The sequence below is a fragment of the Oryx dammah genome, unplaced genomic scaffold (genome assembly GCF_014754425.2).
Source record: "Oryx dammah isolate SB20612 unplaced genomic scaffold, SCBI_Odam_1.1 HiC_scaffold_17, whole genome shotgun sequence".
NCBI lineage: Eukaryota > Metazoa > Chordata > Mammalia > Artiodactyla > Bovidae > Oryx > Oryx dammah.
This window is the reverse complement of record NW_024070201.1, coordinates 15203679-15218818: the sequence shown is the minus strand read 5'-3', so window position 1 is coordinate 15218818 and position 15140 is coordinate 15203679. Positions and strand designations below refer to the sequence as shown.

General features: G+C 41.6%; 1 protein-coding gene across 1 annotated transcript in view; it reads left to right on the top strand.

The window, feature by feature from the left end:
- Positions 1-14820, top strand: part of PIWIL4 (piwi like RNA-mediated gene silencing 4) — a 52091-nt gene extending 37271 nt beyond the window's left edge. Inside the window, exons 14-20 of the mRNA XM_040257903.1 lie at positions 3144-3344; positions 4342-4445; positions 6291-6361; positions 7721-7874; positions 13126-13251; positions 13358-13505; positions 14179-14820. Of these exons, the coding sequence (XP_040113837.1) occupies positions 3144-3344; positions 4342-4445; positions 6291-6361; positions 7721-7874; positions 13126-13251; positions 13358-13505; positions 14179-14295 (921 nt within the window). The 3' untranslated portion in view covers positions 14296-14820. The remainder of the gene's footprint in view (positions 1-3143; positions 3345-4341; positions 4446-6290; positions 6362-7720; positions 7875-13125; positions 13252-13357; positions 13506-14178) is intronic.
- Positions 14821-15140: the final 320 nt, after the last annotated feature.

Here is a 15140-nt window from a genome sequence, read left to right as displayed (position 1 = left end):
GTGTGGTGAGTGTGTATGTGGTGTGTGTGTGGTGAGTGTGTGTATGATGTGTGTGTGGTATGTGTGTGTATGTTTGGTGAGTGTGGGGGTGTGTGTGTAGGTGTGGTGTGTGTGTGTAGTGTGTGGTGAGTGTATGTGTGTGTGTGGTGAGTGTGTGTATGTGGTGTGTGTGGTGAGTGTGTGTATGTGGTATGGTGTGTGTGTGGTGAGTGTGTGTATGTGTGTATGTTGTCTAGCTGCCTTTGCTGAGGGTTTGGGGCCAAGGCACTATTACATCACATTGCACGATTCCAGACAAGTTCAAGTTGACTTGTATTTTCGTAAAGGATCTCTCAACCCTCCCCGTGTCTTGGAAGCATTCACTCAGCCTCTCACTGCACTGCGGTGCCTCTCTGCCCCAGCTGCTGTCTTACTCCCCTGGCTCGTTCATCCCAGCTGCCAGCCTTGCTATTCATATTGCACACAAAGCAGTTTAGTTAGCTATCTCTCTTTCCACAAAAATTTGTCCATAAGGATGTTATTAAACCAAGGAAATTCTCACTCTAAGAGCATTTATTTTTCACTTTAAAATGTAAAATTGAACTTACAGAAAAGTTGCAAGAATAGTACAAAGAACTCTAATATACCATTCACTCAGATTCCCTGATTATTGGCGTTTGATTATGTTTACTATCATTTTCTTGTCATTTCCTCCCCTCCCTCCCTCCCTCTTTGCCTTCCTCCCTTCCTATCTTATTTATTTATTTTTTCGTGAACATTTGAGAGTAAGTTACAGGCATGATGCACATTACCCTTTTAATACAGTTACGCACATTTCCTACAAACAGGGTCACTCTTCTATGGAACCACAGAACAACCATCAAAATCAGGGAGCAGTACAACCAGCTAATCTACCAACTCCATTCACGTTTCTCCATTCGGCCGGAGAATGTTTTCCCTAATGAATAGATCTAATATGTTGCATTTAGTTGCCTTTTCTCTTTAATCTCTCCTTCAGTTTGTAACAATTCCATAGTTTCTGTTGACTTGGATGACCTTCCAGTTTTAAGAGTATAATAGACCAGTTATTCTATACAGTGTCTCTCACTTTGGGTTTGTCTACTGTTTCTTTATCATTAAATTAAGTTTATGCACTTTGAGCAGCAATATCACAGGAATGATTCTGTGTTCTTACCAGGGGGTACTCCATTACTAGGGTGGTTTCTGTCAAGCTTCTTCTTTATAAAGTTACACTTTTTGGTAATTGGGATTTTTTTTTTTTGGTAGGGAGATACTTTGAGACTATGTAAATATCCTGTTCCTCATCCAACTTCACCCATTAGTGTTAGAGTCCATTGATAATTCTTGTCTGAATCCATTCCTACAGCCTGCGTGCATGCGCTCAGCCGCTCAGTCGTGTCTGAGTTTTTGAGGCCCTATGTCCAAATTGTCCTTGGTTTTGCCAGTAGGAACTCCATTCAGTGTTGCTTCTGTCTTTTTGATGTTTTCTTATCTTTCTTGGAACACTTCCTTACTGTCTGGCACAGTAAGATATTCCAGGTTAATTTTTCTGCCCAACTCTGGAATTGTGTATTTCTCCAATGAGCCCTGACTCCTTTTGGAAGAGATCAGTATCACAAACCAAGATCTGGGCACTGGGTGTGCTTATTTATACTGGGATGTCACGGCCCCTAGGCTTTCCCAATGGACAAAGCTAGGAAATACGTGTATATGTGTATGTGCGGGCTTCCCTGGTGGCTCAGTAGTGAAAAGTTTGCGTGCGGTGCAGGAAATGCGGGTTCAGTCCCTGAGTGGAGAAGATCCCCTGGAGAAGGAAATGGCAATCCACTCCAGTATTCTCGCCTGGGAAATCCAATGGACAGAGGATCCTGGTGGGCTAGTCTGTGGGGTCACAAGAGTCGGACATGACTTAGCGACTAAACTGCCACCGCTGCATGGGTGTGCATATATATACATGAACACTTGCATCTATTTTATTACTGTATGTATCTGTGTATATATTAAAATATTTTATCAAATTTTAAATATGAAACGTGTTCAGGTCCCCAGTTGCGACCCAGTACCACGGGAGATGGTTCTCCCTTTCCATATCTGTACCCCTTATCTCTGAGAGTGAGAAGCATGGCCCTTATTATTCTCCACATACTTGCTTACTTCTGCATCCCTGGTGTGTAACCAGTCTCACTTGGCTCTCACCTTCTTATGGTCCTGGTTCCCATTGGGCCACTCCTTGCTTAGCCCCAAATTCACAGGATGCAAGGCAGGAAGGACCCTAAGATAATTTTTCTGATACTTTAAAAATGTTTTCTTCTGCTTTATATGATTAAGTGTAAATAATTTTAGCTTTGGATGTTGTGATATGGAACAATTCTATAGGTGCAAAAAGTCACTATATTTGTTTTCTGTTGACTATGACAGTGCTTATCTTTTCTATAATTTGGGGGATGGGGGTGGTTGAAAGTAGAGAATAAAAGATAGGAAGGAGATGGAGTTAGGCCAGGAGAGGTCCTTCTGTGAGGGAAATACCTGATGGTAAGTGTAGGTAGTAACAGAGAAGACTCGAATTTACCAGGGCACCTGGAGCTTCTTTCTCCTTACTTTCCCTCCTGTCATACCCTACATTCAAGTCCGAGTAAACAAACAAAAACAAAAACTTGTTTTTTCTTTAATTGTGGGTGTCCAGTGCCTAATGGGAAAAAGACTACAATTTAAGCGAATTCTCCACTTTGCTTGTCTGTGGATGCACTTGGGGAGTGGGGAGTGGGGAGCTGGAGAGCCACAGGGAAGGGTCACTGCAAAGAAGGGAGGTAACTGGAGGAAAAGCTAGGTTGGAAGGAAATTTGAGGAAACTGACCGAATCACATCAGGAGAGAAGCGGAGAGGAAGGAAGAGCCCAAGGAGGTGGCAGGATTGGAGGGGGGGCTTTGCAGAGCAGATGGCTGATGAGAAGGCATTTCAAAAGGCTTAGATTCATCGTCTTCTCTTTGAAGACCATTTAAGAGAATTGTAGGTGTGCTGTTTGCTTCTTGGGAGTGTAAGGGCGAAAGATGTTCTGGAAATTCATTGTTTTTTAAAGCATCCTCTCAACATGAGTAAATTGACTTTCTTCTTTTTGATATTGGTGCTGTCTGTTTCGTTTTTAGGTGATGTGTATTCTGCCTTCTATTCAGACGAGCTATTATGATTCCATTAAAAAATATTTGAGCTCCGACTGCCCAGTCCCCAGCCAGTGTGTGCGTGCTCAGACGTTGAATAAGCAGGGGATGATGCTGAGTGTCACCACCAAGATTGCCATGCAGATGATCTGTAAACTCGGGGGTGAGCTCTGGGCAGTGGAGATCCCGGTGAGGAACTGCGTCTCTTTTCCTTTTAGTCACCAATCAGTTATGAATTTTAAAAAGTGATTCAAAGTAGGAGATATTTTCATGTGATTCTGGAAATATTTGCACTGTTTGTTTATTGGGTCAGTTTATTGTTTATCTGTTTGTCTGCTCTGGGTTCCATTATACACCAGCCACTAGGAAGGTCTGGAGGGTGAGTTGTGGCCCCTGTTCTTGTGGCGCATTAGTCAAGCTGGTAACAGACTATTTCACGAAAGAGAATCTAGTCTGGCATCGACTTGGAGGGACTGGATTTGGAGCCATCATTTAAAATCTGGGTTCTGTGCCCCCTGCCTTTCCTTGCTTTTAGCAGGGCACTACCTTGCAGAGGACCCTTGCACCCTAGATGGAACGCCTCTCCCCCCACACTCCAAGAGCTTAAGGAAATAGCAGCGCCTGTGATGTAAACCTCCAGTTTGTGTTGGGAACTGAAAAAAATGCTATTCTCTTTCCTGAACTATGGGCACTGTGGAAGGAAGTGATGAAACAGGAATGAGAGCCCATAGCCTGTTCCCTTAATCAGGATATATGAGGTTACCCTCAGCTGCTCCTCCTGGAGGCATTGTAGACAAGTGAGGGTTCCTTGGAGAGCTAAAGAATGGGGAATGGAATTTCCCTTCAAATTCCTTCAGCTCTGAGGCAAGGGATAAATGATGGACCGACCGCTTTACCGGAACGCTTAAGCCTTCGATGGCCCTTGCCTACCCCAGCAGTGGTTGGTGGCCATTTTGGATTACAGTGTGTCTCTTAATCAAAGTATGTACTATATTCTTCCCTCTGTCTTTAAGTTTCTCTGGTTTCTGGTTTAATAATCTGCCTCATCTGGACCTTGATCTCCCTGGCAGAGTTTAATTTAAATAGTTTCATAACCACGGAGAGTCTTTTAAAAATTGCATATTAAGTCATTGCTTGGGAAAATAATACCTCATTCCATTAAATCATGAAAAATCTAATTTTACAGTTAAAGTCCCTGATGGTGGTTGGTATCAATGTCTGTAAAGATGCATTCAGCCAGGGAACGATGGTGGTTGGATTTGTGGCCAGTCTTAACCCCAGAATCACCAGGTATTTCTAAAATTACCCTAACATAGTCTTCAACTGTTTGGACTTTTACTCAAGTTTAGTTTGATTTAACTAAAGGCTATACAACAAGGAATAGTTTGTATTCCTCACTCATTTTTAAAATATGAACACTTGTGGTCACAAATTATATTCACATATATAAATGTGATTGTTAATATTGGAGTAAAATTTAGCTTCAATAAAAAACTATTTTTATTTGTATATTAGGACAGGCTATTTCTTATATGCTCTGTACTAGAAAGTTTACATTCATGATGTCACGCAGTTGAGAATCAGGTTGCCTGGATTTATATCCTCATCTACAACTTACCTATTCTGTGTAAATGTTCAAGACATGCTTGTTAATATTTTTAATAGTCACAGAAACTTGAAATGGTGGTTGTTTATTTACACAGCTTTTAAAAACATAGGCAGTAGACTTCCCTGATGGTCCAGTGGTTGAGACTCTGCTCTTTCACTGCAGGGGACACGGGTTTGATCCCTTGTTGGGGGACTAAGATCCCATATGCTGAGACACCCAGTCAAAAATAAATAAATAAATAAGAAATAAAATACATCATCTTTAGAAAAAAGCAAACATAGGCAGGATGAGGGATAACACATTAAACATTGACTCATAGTACATATTAAATTGTAGTTCTTAGAATTGTTTCAATATTTATAACTAAACAATGTGTTTTGAGGCTGTTTGCAACAGGTTTTCTTCCTGGAATTAAGCTCTTTGATTTACTCCGTTAAATTTGTGATCAGGTATATATTTGGGATTGTGGGAAACAGACAAAGCAACAGTTTGCATGCCTCCAACTTCATTCCAGGTTGTATGAGATCCCTGTTCTGGGTGTCACTTCCTTAATCAAACACCTAAGGGACTTCTGGCTTCTTAGCAACAGTTCTAATTGCATCATGATTATTGCACATTTTTAGAGAACTAGAGAAATGGAGATATTATGTATCACTAAGTCATTATCTTCATGTTATGAGTGCTTTTAATTAATAATTTTAGCAAGAGAACTTGCTTCTGAAGTCTAGATTAAGTTAATCATGTTAAGATTTCAATTCCCCAAAGCTTACCTATAGAAATGAAGTTTATTCTTGAGAAATCTTTGAATAATTTGAAAGTAGAAGGTCTACTGCTAAACTAATACATTTCCTTAATAATGTAGTGGCCTGTATTAATCAGTGCTTATTATGTACCAAGTGCCGAACCAAGTACTTTGGGTATTTTATCTAATTTTTACAACAACCCTATGAGATACTAACTACTTTGCATGCTAAGTCACTTCAGTCGCATCTGACTCTTTGCAACCCCATGGAACCCCATGGGGAGCCATACAACCCTGCCAGGCTCCTCTGTTCATGGGATTGTCCAGGTAGGAGTACTGGAGTGGGTTGCCATTTCCTCCTCCAGGGTATCTTCTGATCCAGGGATTGAACCCAGGTTTTCTGTGGCTCCAGCATTGGCAGGCAGATTCTTTACCACTGAGCAACCTGGGGAACCCACTAACTACGTTACTATTTTGTAAATTTCCTTGGCACAAATGAGGAAACTGAAGCTTAGGTTCATATAATAAAGTCACACAGTTGGTGAATTTACCAGCCAAGACTTGAACCCAGAGACAGCTGATGCTTTAGTTTCTAGTATCAGTAAATTTTATTGAGTGGGAGGGGGGTGAGGGAGAGCATTTTAACATAATAGTGATCATATAGTGTATACAAAGTTATGAACATTGATTTAGCTATAATGTCTACTTCTTAATTTAATACTTATGCATGTTGATAGCAGAACTTTCAAAGGTGAACTTTACTTTGGTTCTTTGCTTACTTTAGGTGGTTTTCCCGCTGTATCCTTCAGAGAACAACAGCTCATGTTGCAGACTGCTTAAAAGTGTTCATGACCGGTACTAAACTCATAGCAGTGGGGTGGGCTCCAAGGACTGCTCCTTCAGACCCAAAGTCCATGAGCTTCTGCAGATCAGACAGGTGGAAACAGACTCCTTAAGTCTCCCTGAGTCAGTTGGCACCTAGTTGGAGACCCCAAAGCTGTGGCCTGACTCAGGCTGACAGATAGGCTCTGTGGAATTTACGTTTCTGTCTCTGTGTGAAAAACTGAAAGCCAGGAGGAAAGAAAAGTTTGTAGCTGCTGGTGGCTCTGGCAAGCAGTTTGAAGGCCAAAAGAAACTTAGCCTGGAGGAATAAGGATTGTGACAGACCAGGTCTAGAAACAGGAGAGAAGCCTGGGGGACTGGCGTGGGGGTGCTGGCAGGTCAGGTGTGGCATCCGAGGAGAAAATGGGAAAGACAGCAGATGGGAAGGGTGCCCTCCTCACAGAGGAGTGCAGTGGAAAGAAGGGTCCGGGGTTCCCATATCTTTTCCAACCCAGGTCTGAAACTGGCTTGGCCCCTGCCTAGCAATGTGTACAACTCGCCCTGCCCCCAGTCTGCACCATCACAACTATAAATTCTGAGGGGTTGTAAATACTTGTTTCCCAAAAAGGTGCATTTGGTGACATGTACTGGTAGTGGACTTATACATATGGTCATCTTCTATCAAACTAAAATTAATCTCCAGGACCCTAAACTCTCCTAATACAATGGTGCCATATATTCAGGAAAAGAAATATTTTATCATATTACTTTCCCTTCACTTCAAAACCTGGTCATTTTTTTAGCAGTAGTTATGAAAAGTTTCTGTTGGGTAGGAGTCTCTGCTCTTTAGGCAGTTTCTTAAAGTGTGTGGAAATTTTTCAGAGTTCATATTGTCAGCAAGACTTATGAGTGAGTCAGTGTGAAGAGATGTTTTTTACAGGAGCAGCCAAGTCTTTCCCTTATGTTTTCATATTTATGCTCATTAGAGAAGAAAATTACATAATATTATCCAGGCTTTCCTTATTGAGAGGATTTAAAGATTGAAAGAAACAAAATGAGAATTAATTTGGCTTGGGGGAATTTGTATGTCTATGGAATAAATCAAATTTTAATTTATTGCTTAGATATTAAAATTTTACTAAAGAGATATGCTGAGTTTGAGTATATATTATGCCACAGAAGCCATTATGATTCCTTAAATAGCAGAAATGCAGCAGTGTTCCAGAAAGTTATCCAATTTTATATTATTGCAAAAACAACCCAAAATAGGTATTACCCTATCTCACTGCGGTCTGAAATAGCAAGCTATTTAAACATTGAAATATATGGGAATGTTATTCTTTGTTGGCATCGGACAAGTCATCCTTTTCTTACTAACATCAAATCCTGCAGGGGCCCTGAACAGGTGGTATAGGAATAACCACGGTTTGCCAGCACGGATAATTGTGTACCGTGACGGTGTCGGCGATGGTCAGCTCCAGACACTCATTGACTATGAAGTCCCACAACTGCTGAGCAGTGTGACCGAAGCAAGTTCAAATACCAGGTATCAGTTGAGTATTCTTTTCCCACTTCCAATTCTAGCACATTAATCGTAACTATTAAAATTATTATGTGTATCTGTCTCTTTTATCTTTCATACGGTTAAGTTTTGCTCAATTTCTGCCTTATGCGAGTGCAACCACCCCTAGATTGGAGAGTGGTTGGGATAGTCTTATGTAAATGGTCTGGATGCTGTGAGTTTTGGGGGGCCCTGGGTAGGGGTACCAGAAGAAGGCAGGAATCTCCAGAGCAGCTGACACTGAGATTCAGCAGGAAGCTTGCAGGGCTGCTGGCAGCTAAAGATGCTTCGTACATATTAACATGCTGGGGGTGGGGGTGGGGAAACAAGCTCTGGTTTCAAATTTGAGGCCCAGATCAACACAAGGGTGAAAGTCTCTGACATGCAGGCACTGATCTGCAGCTCAGGTGTGTGGAAGATGTTGAGGGCGGTGTGGGTGCTGTGAAATCAAGGCTGAATTTGGAAATCAGACCATGCTAAACACCAAGAACCTTCCTCTACTTGTCAGATTTCTAGATTCAATGTCTTGGTCCACTTTCCTCCATGATTATATCCAGTGGTAAGTGCAAGAAAAATGTTAGAACCGGGAAAATGGAGAAGGATTATGATCTTAAGGTGGCTTCTTAAAATCCTCAGAAAGCCTTATATTCCAAGTTGTGCATAGCACTCCCTCTCCTCTGTGGGGTTATACCATCATACAACTGTCGAGGCTCAAAGGAGCCAAACCTTGACCTCATCAGTGACCATCAGAGAGGAGGGTGAGCATCATAGCTCAGTGGCAAAACCACCTTTAGCTGCATTCAAACTATCAGAGCCAAATGTTCTCATTCCCCACTGACCTTGGGTCACTTCAGTTCAGTTGTGTGTGACTCTTTGTGACCCCATGGTCTGGAGCATGCCAGACCTTCCTGTCCATCACCAACTTCCGGAGCTTGCTCAAACTCATGTCCATCCAACCCATGATGCCATCCAACCATCTCACTCTCTGTCGTCCCCTCTCCTCCTGCCTTCAGTCTTTCCCAGCATCAGGGTCTTTTACAATGAGTCAGTTCTTTACATCAGGTGGCCAGAGTATTGGAGCTTCAGCTTCAGCAGCAGTCCTTCCAATGAATATTCAGGACTGAGTTCCTTTAGGATTGACTGGTTGGATCTCCTTGCAGTCCAAAGGACTCTCAAGAGTCTTCTCCAACACCACAGTTCAAAAGCATCAATTCTTCAACGCTCAGCCTTCCTATGGTCCAACTCTCACATCCATACATGACTACTGGAAAAAAACCATAGCTTTGACTAGATAGACCTTTGTTGGCAAAGTGATACCTCTGCTTTTTAATATGCTGTCTAGGTTGATCATAGCTTTCCTTCCAAGGAGCAAGCATTTTTTAATATCACGGCTGCAGTCACCATCTGCAGTGATTTTGGAGCTCAAGAAAATAAAGTCTGTCACTGTTTCCATTGTTTCCCCATCCATTTGCCATGAAGTGATGGGACCAGATGCCATGATCTTAGTTTTCTGAATGTTGAGTTTTAAGCCAACTTTTTCACTCTCTTCTTTCACGTTCATGCGGAGCCTCTTCAGTTCCACTTTGCTTTCTGCCATGAGAGTGGTATCATCTGCATATCTCAGGTTACTGATATTTCTCCCGGCTATCTTGATTCCGGCTTGTGCTTCATCCAGCCCAGCATTTCACATGATGTACTCTGCATATAAGTTAAATAAACAGGGTGGCAATATACAGTCTTGACGTACTCCTTTCCCGATTTGGAACCAGTCCATTGGTCCACATCCGGTTCTAACAGTTGCTTCTTGACCTGCATACAAATTTCTCAGGAGGCAGGTCAGCTGGTCTGGTATTCCTATCTCTTGAAGAATTTTCCACAGTTTGTTGTGATCCACACAGTCAAAGGCTTTAACATAATAAATGAAGCAGAAGTAGATGTTTTTCTGGAACTCTCTTGCTTTTCTATGATCCAACAGATGTTGGCAATTTGATTTCTGGTTCCTCTGCCTTTTCTAAAACCAGCTTGAACATCTGGAATTTCTTGGTCCATGTACTGTTGAAGCTTGGCTTGGGGAATTTTGAACATTACTTTCCTGGTATGTGAAATGAGTGCAATTGTGAGGTAGTCTGAACATTCTTTGGCATTGCCTTTCTTTGGGATTGGAATGAAAACTGATCTTTTCCAGTCCTGTGGCCACTGCTGAGTTTTCCAGATTTGCTGGCATGTTGAGTGCAGCACTTTCACAGCATCATCTTTTAGGATTTGAAATAGCGCAACTGAGATTCCATGACCTCCACTAGCTTTGTTCGTAGTGATGCTTCTTCAGGCCACTTAATTTCGGACTCCAAGATGTCTGGCTCTACGTGAGTGATCACACCATTGTGGTTATCTGGGTCATTAAGATACTTTTTTGTATAGTTCTGTGTACTCTTGCCACTTTTTAATATCTTCTGTTTCTGTGAGGTCCATACTGTTTGTGTCCTTTATTGTACCCATCTTTGCATGAAATGTTCCCTTGGTATCTCTAATTTTCTTGAAGAGATCTCTAGTCTTTCCCATTGTGTTGTTTTCCTCTATTTCTTTGAATTGATCGCTGAGGAAGGCTTTCTTATATCTCCTTGCTATTCTTTGGAACTCTGCATTCAGATTGATATATCTTTCCTTTTCTCCCTTGACTTCAGCGTCTCTTCTTTTCTCAGCTATTTGTAAGGCCTCTTCAGACAACCATTTTGCCTTTTTGCGTTTCTTTTTCTTGGGGATTGTCTTGATCACTGCCTCTTGTACAATGTTATGGACCTCTGTCCGTAGTTCTTCAGCCATTCTATGAGATCTAATACCTTGAATCTATTTGTCTCTTCCACTGTATAATTGTAAGGGAGTTGGTTTTGGTCATACCTGAGTGGTCTAGTGGTTTTCCCTTCTTTCTGCAAGTTAAGTCTGAATTTGGCAATAAGGAGTTCATGATCTGGGCAACAGTCAGCTCCTGGCCATGTTTTTGGTGCTTCTCCATCTTTGGCTGCAAAGAATATAATCAATCTGATCTCAGTGTTGACCATCTGGTGATGTCCACGTATAGAGTTCTCTCTTGTGTTGTTGGAAGAGGGTGTTTGCTATGACCAGTGCATTCTCTTAGCAAAACTCTGTTAACCTTTGCCCTGCTTCATTTTGTACTCCAAGGCCTAACTTGCCTGTTACTTCACTTTCTATGTTTGCATTCCAGTCCGTTGTGATGAAAAGAACATCTTTTTTGGTCACTTTTTTTGGTTAGTTCTAGAAGGTCCTGTAGGTCTTCATAGAACCATTCAGCTTCAACTCTTTGGCATTAGTGTTTGGGGCATAACTTGGATTACTGTGATATTGAAAGGTTTGCCTTGGAAACAGAGATCATTGTGTTATTTTTGAGACTGCATCCAAGTACTGCATTTTGACTCTTTTGTTGACCCTGAGGGCTACTCCATTTCTTCTAAGGGATTCTTGCCCACAGTAGTAGATACAGTGGTCATCTGAATTAAATTCAACCATCCCAGTCTATTTTAGTTCACTGATTCCTCAAATGTCAGTGTTCACTCTTGCCATCTCCCGTTTGACCACTTCTAATCTACCTTGATTCATGGACCTAACATTCCAGGTTCCTATGCAATATTGTTCTGTACAGCATCGGACTTTACTTTCACCACGAGTCACATCCACAACTGGGCATTGTTTTCGCTTTGGCTCCGTCTCTTTATTCTTTCTGGAGTTACTTCTCCACTCTTCTCCAGTAGCATATTGGGCACCTACCAACCTGGGGAGTTCATCTTTCAGTACCTATCTTTTTGCCTTTCCATTCTGTTCATGGGATTCTCAAGGCAAGAATTCTGAAGTGGTTTGCGTTGGGTTAATCTAACTGATCCAGGAGTCACCATCATGCAATTTGGGGATCTCAGGATACATTTTACCAGCTGACAATGCCAAAGAGTTAGTTCTCCTGCAGGATGACATCAACTTTTAAAAAGTTTCGAGATTGAAAACATTAATAAAGTATTTTTAAGATAAAGTGCTTAAAGTGAATTTTCAGTGATCTGGAGGTTTCTCCCATAATTGCAAATATTTGTTGTTGTTTAGTTGCAATCATGTCTGACTCTTTTGAGACTCCATGGGCTGTAGCTCACCAGGCTTCTCTGTCTCTGGGATTTCGCAGGCAAGAATACTGCAGTGGGTTGCCATTTCCTTCTCCAGGAAATCTGGATGCAGGGATTGAACTTAAGTTTCCTGCATTGCAGGTGGATTCTTTACCACTGAGCTACCAGGGGCAAATATTTGGATTTTATCTATTAACACTTAACACCCGGTCATTCAGCATTTGGCCCCAAGGTGTAGGTGGTCTGTCCATCCACCCTCCCAGGCGTGTGTTTTGCAGGATTCAGAAGCAATGACTGGAGAAGTAAGGAGAGCTTCTAGTTTTCCATTTTTAGAAATTGAGAAGAAGAGCGAAGGTGAAACAGGGAGATGATTGCTAATGGAAAAAAGAATCTTGTCTCTGTGTATAATTCTATAAATGCTTTCTTTAGAAGTGTTAATTGTAATTTATTGTCCCATGAACCATTCTTGAGAGTCCCTTGGACTGCAAGGAGATCCAACCAGCCCATTCTAAAGGAGATCAGTCCTGGGTGTTCTTTGGAAGGAATGATGCTAAAGCTGAAACTCCAGTACTTTGGCCACCTCATGTGAAGAGTTGACTCATTGGAAAAGACTCTGATGCTGGGAGGGATTGGGGGCAGGAGGAGAAGGGGATGACAGAGGATGAGATGGCTGGATGGCATCACTGACTCGATGGACGTGAGTTTGAGTGAACTCCAGGAGTTGGTGATGGACAGGGAGGCCTGGCGTGCTGCGATTCATGGGGTCACAGAGTCGGACACGACTGAGCAACTGAACTGAACTGATGAACCATTCTTCCCCATCCCTTTTCAATGATGGAAATTGGTCAAGTGATTGGACATACCACACTTTGGCAACAAATGAAGATGATCCTTAATTTAAAGACTGGTTATATTTCAGGGAGGAGGGCAGATTAGGGGTAATTTTAATTTTCTTTGTTTTGCAGCATTTTGTGAATGAATGAATTTATTTCATTTTAAAATTACAAAGAATATATAAATAAATAGAAAAGGCTGCATGGCTTGGTTTTAGTTTCTCTCCGTCGTCTTCTTCTTATTATTACTATTATTTTTTACTTTGCCTCTCTGGTCTTAAGCCCCGCGCTGTCGGTGATTGTGGTCAGGAAGAAGGGCATGCCACGATTCTTGGCAGAAACTGGCCGAAATCTGCAGAACCCACCACTTGGCACTGTCGTGGATTCAGAAGCAACACGGCCGGAATGGCAAGTCTGTTAGAAAATCTATTTTTAACAAAGCTTTGACCATGTGTGGTCAGGTTTGGCCCTGTTCTGCATGCCTTCTTTCTCACAATCCTTCCTTTCCCCTCAGGTATGACTTTTACTTGATCAGCCAGGTGGCCTGTCGGGGAACCGTTAATCCCACCTACTATAACGTCATTTATGATGACAATGGCCTGAAGCCCGACCACATGCAGAGACTCACATTCAAGCTGTGTCACCTGTACTACAACTGGATGGTGAGTGTCAGCTCTGTACTTAGTTGCAGAGTAGAACTTGGGGTGCCCACCTGGAAGTTGTCACCCGATTCACCTTTGGCACAATGCCTGAATTTCCACAAAGGAGGGATGAATGAATGGATGGGTGGATGGATGATTTCTTAGTCCACACTGGATGAAACCCACTCTATCATAGACATAAAATACCAGTAACTATTAGAATGCATTAGCATTGATAATTTCTCAAAGACTTTACTATATATATTATTTTTTACCAGTCTGGGAGGAAATCAGGGTATTGTTATTTCCCAGTTACACATGAGACAGTTGAAGGCAACTCAGATATTGTGTCTGGTGGGCAAGCAATAGGCATGACTCCATTCCAGAGCTGCTGTCAAGGTCCAAAGCCAAGATTTGCTCGCAGCCCCTCAGAGTTTCAAGTTGTAGGAAACGTAGGTCAGCCCTCAGTGTGCGGTTCACAGGTCCAGGCGTCCTCAAACCTCTCGGCTCCCTCATCCTGCCCAGTGAATTTAAGTTCTCAGTGAGCAAGGTTGCCCTTTGTTGGTGAGTTCTTACTGATTTACACACATTCTAACATATGTGTAACTAGTGGATGAAAAAACCCTCAGGAAAAAATACTGCTTTGAAGAGTAGGTTTTCCTCTTAATTACTATCAGTACATTTTCCTCCTTAGGGCCTAATCAGTATTCCAGCTCCCTGTCAGTATGCACGCAAGCTGACCTTCCTAGTGGCACAAAGCCTTCATAAAGAACCAAGTTTGGAATTAGCCAGTTCTCTCTTCTACCTGTGATAACATGAATGGAGAGCATCGCTGGTGGAGAATTCTGAGGAGCCCTTGGTGTACTCTGTACAAATCTGCTATAAGCTCAAGGCTGTGGCTCCGGGAAGCAGATTGAGTATAGTTTTAACTTCTGAAGAAAAAAAAAAAAAAAGGCCACAGCAACTGAATCTGAAATGGTTCAGAAGAAATGATGTTTTATTTTTATTTTTATTATTTTTTTTATTGAAGGATGATTGCGCCACGATATTGTGCTTATCTCTGCCTTTCATCAACATGAATCAGCCACGTGGTATACACATGTGTTGTTTTATTTTAAAGAGTTTTGTGCTCAGGGTGAATTCTGTGGTATATAGAATTAAAATGTACCATCACCTGTAAGGTATACCAAAAAGTTAAATAAGTGCTTGCGTGATGTTTTAATGGTAGGGTCTAATTTCCACCCTAAAATTTGCAGAAGTTTTCTTAAAATTATGTTGTAGAGTGGTTTGTTGAGTGGTTTAAGTAGTTGTTAGAAAATAAAGAAAATTGAGAGCATCACATGTGTGTTTATTGTTATTTGAATTTTAGTTGACATTTCATGTGAACTTCATTATCTAAGGGTTTTCAGCAAAAACTCTTAGCCCCTAAACCACCTCACCATCACTCTTTGAGTTATATTTCCAAAAGTGAACATTTCACTTATTCTTTCTTTTTTAAGATTGAAGTATCGTTAATTTACAATATTGTGTTAGTTTCAAGTGTACAGCAAAATGATTCAGTTATACATGTATATTTACACATATATGCATGAGTACATGCTAAGCCACTTCAGTCATGCCTGACTCTGGGATCCTGTGGACTGTAGCCTGCCAGGC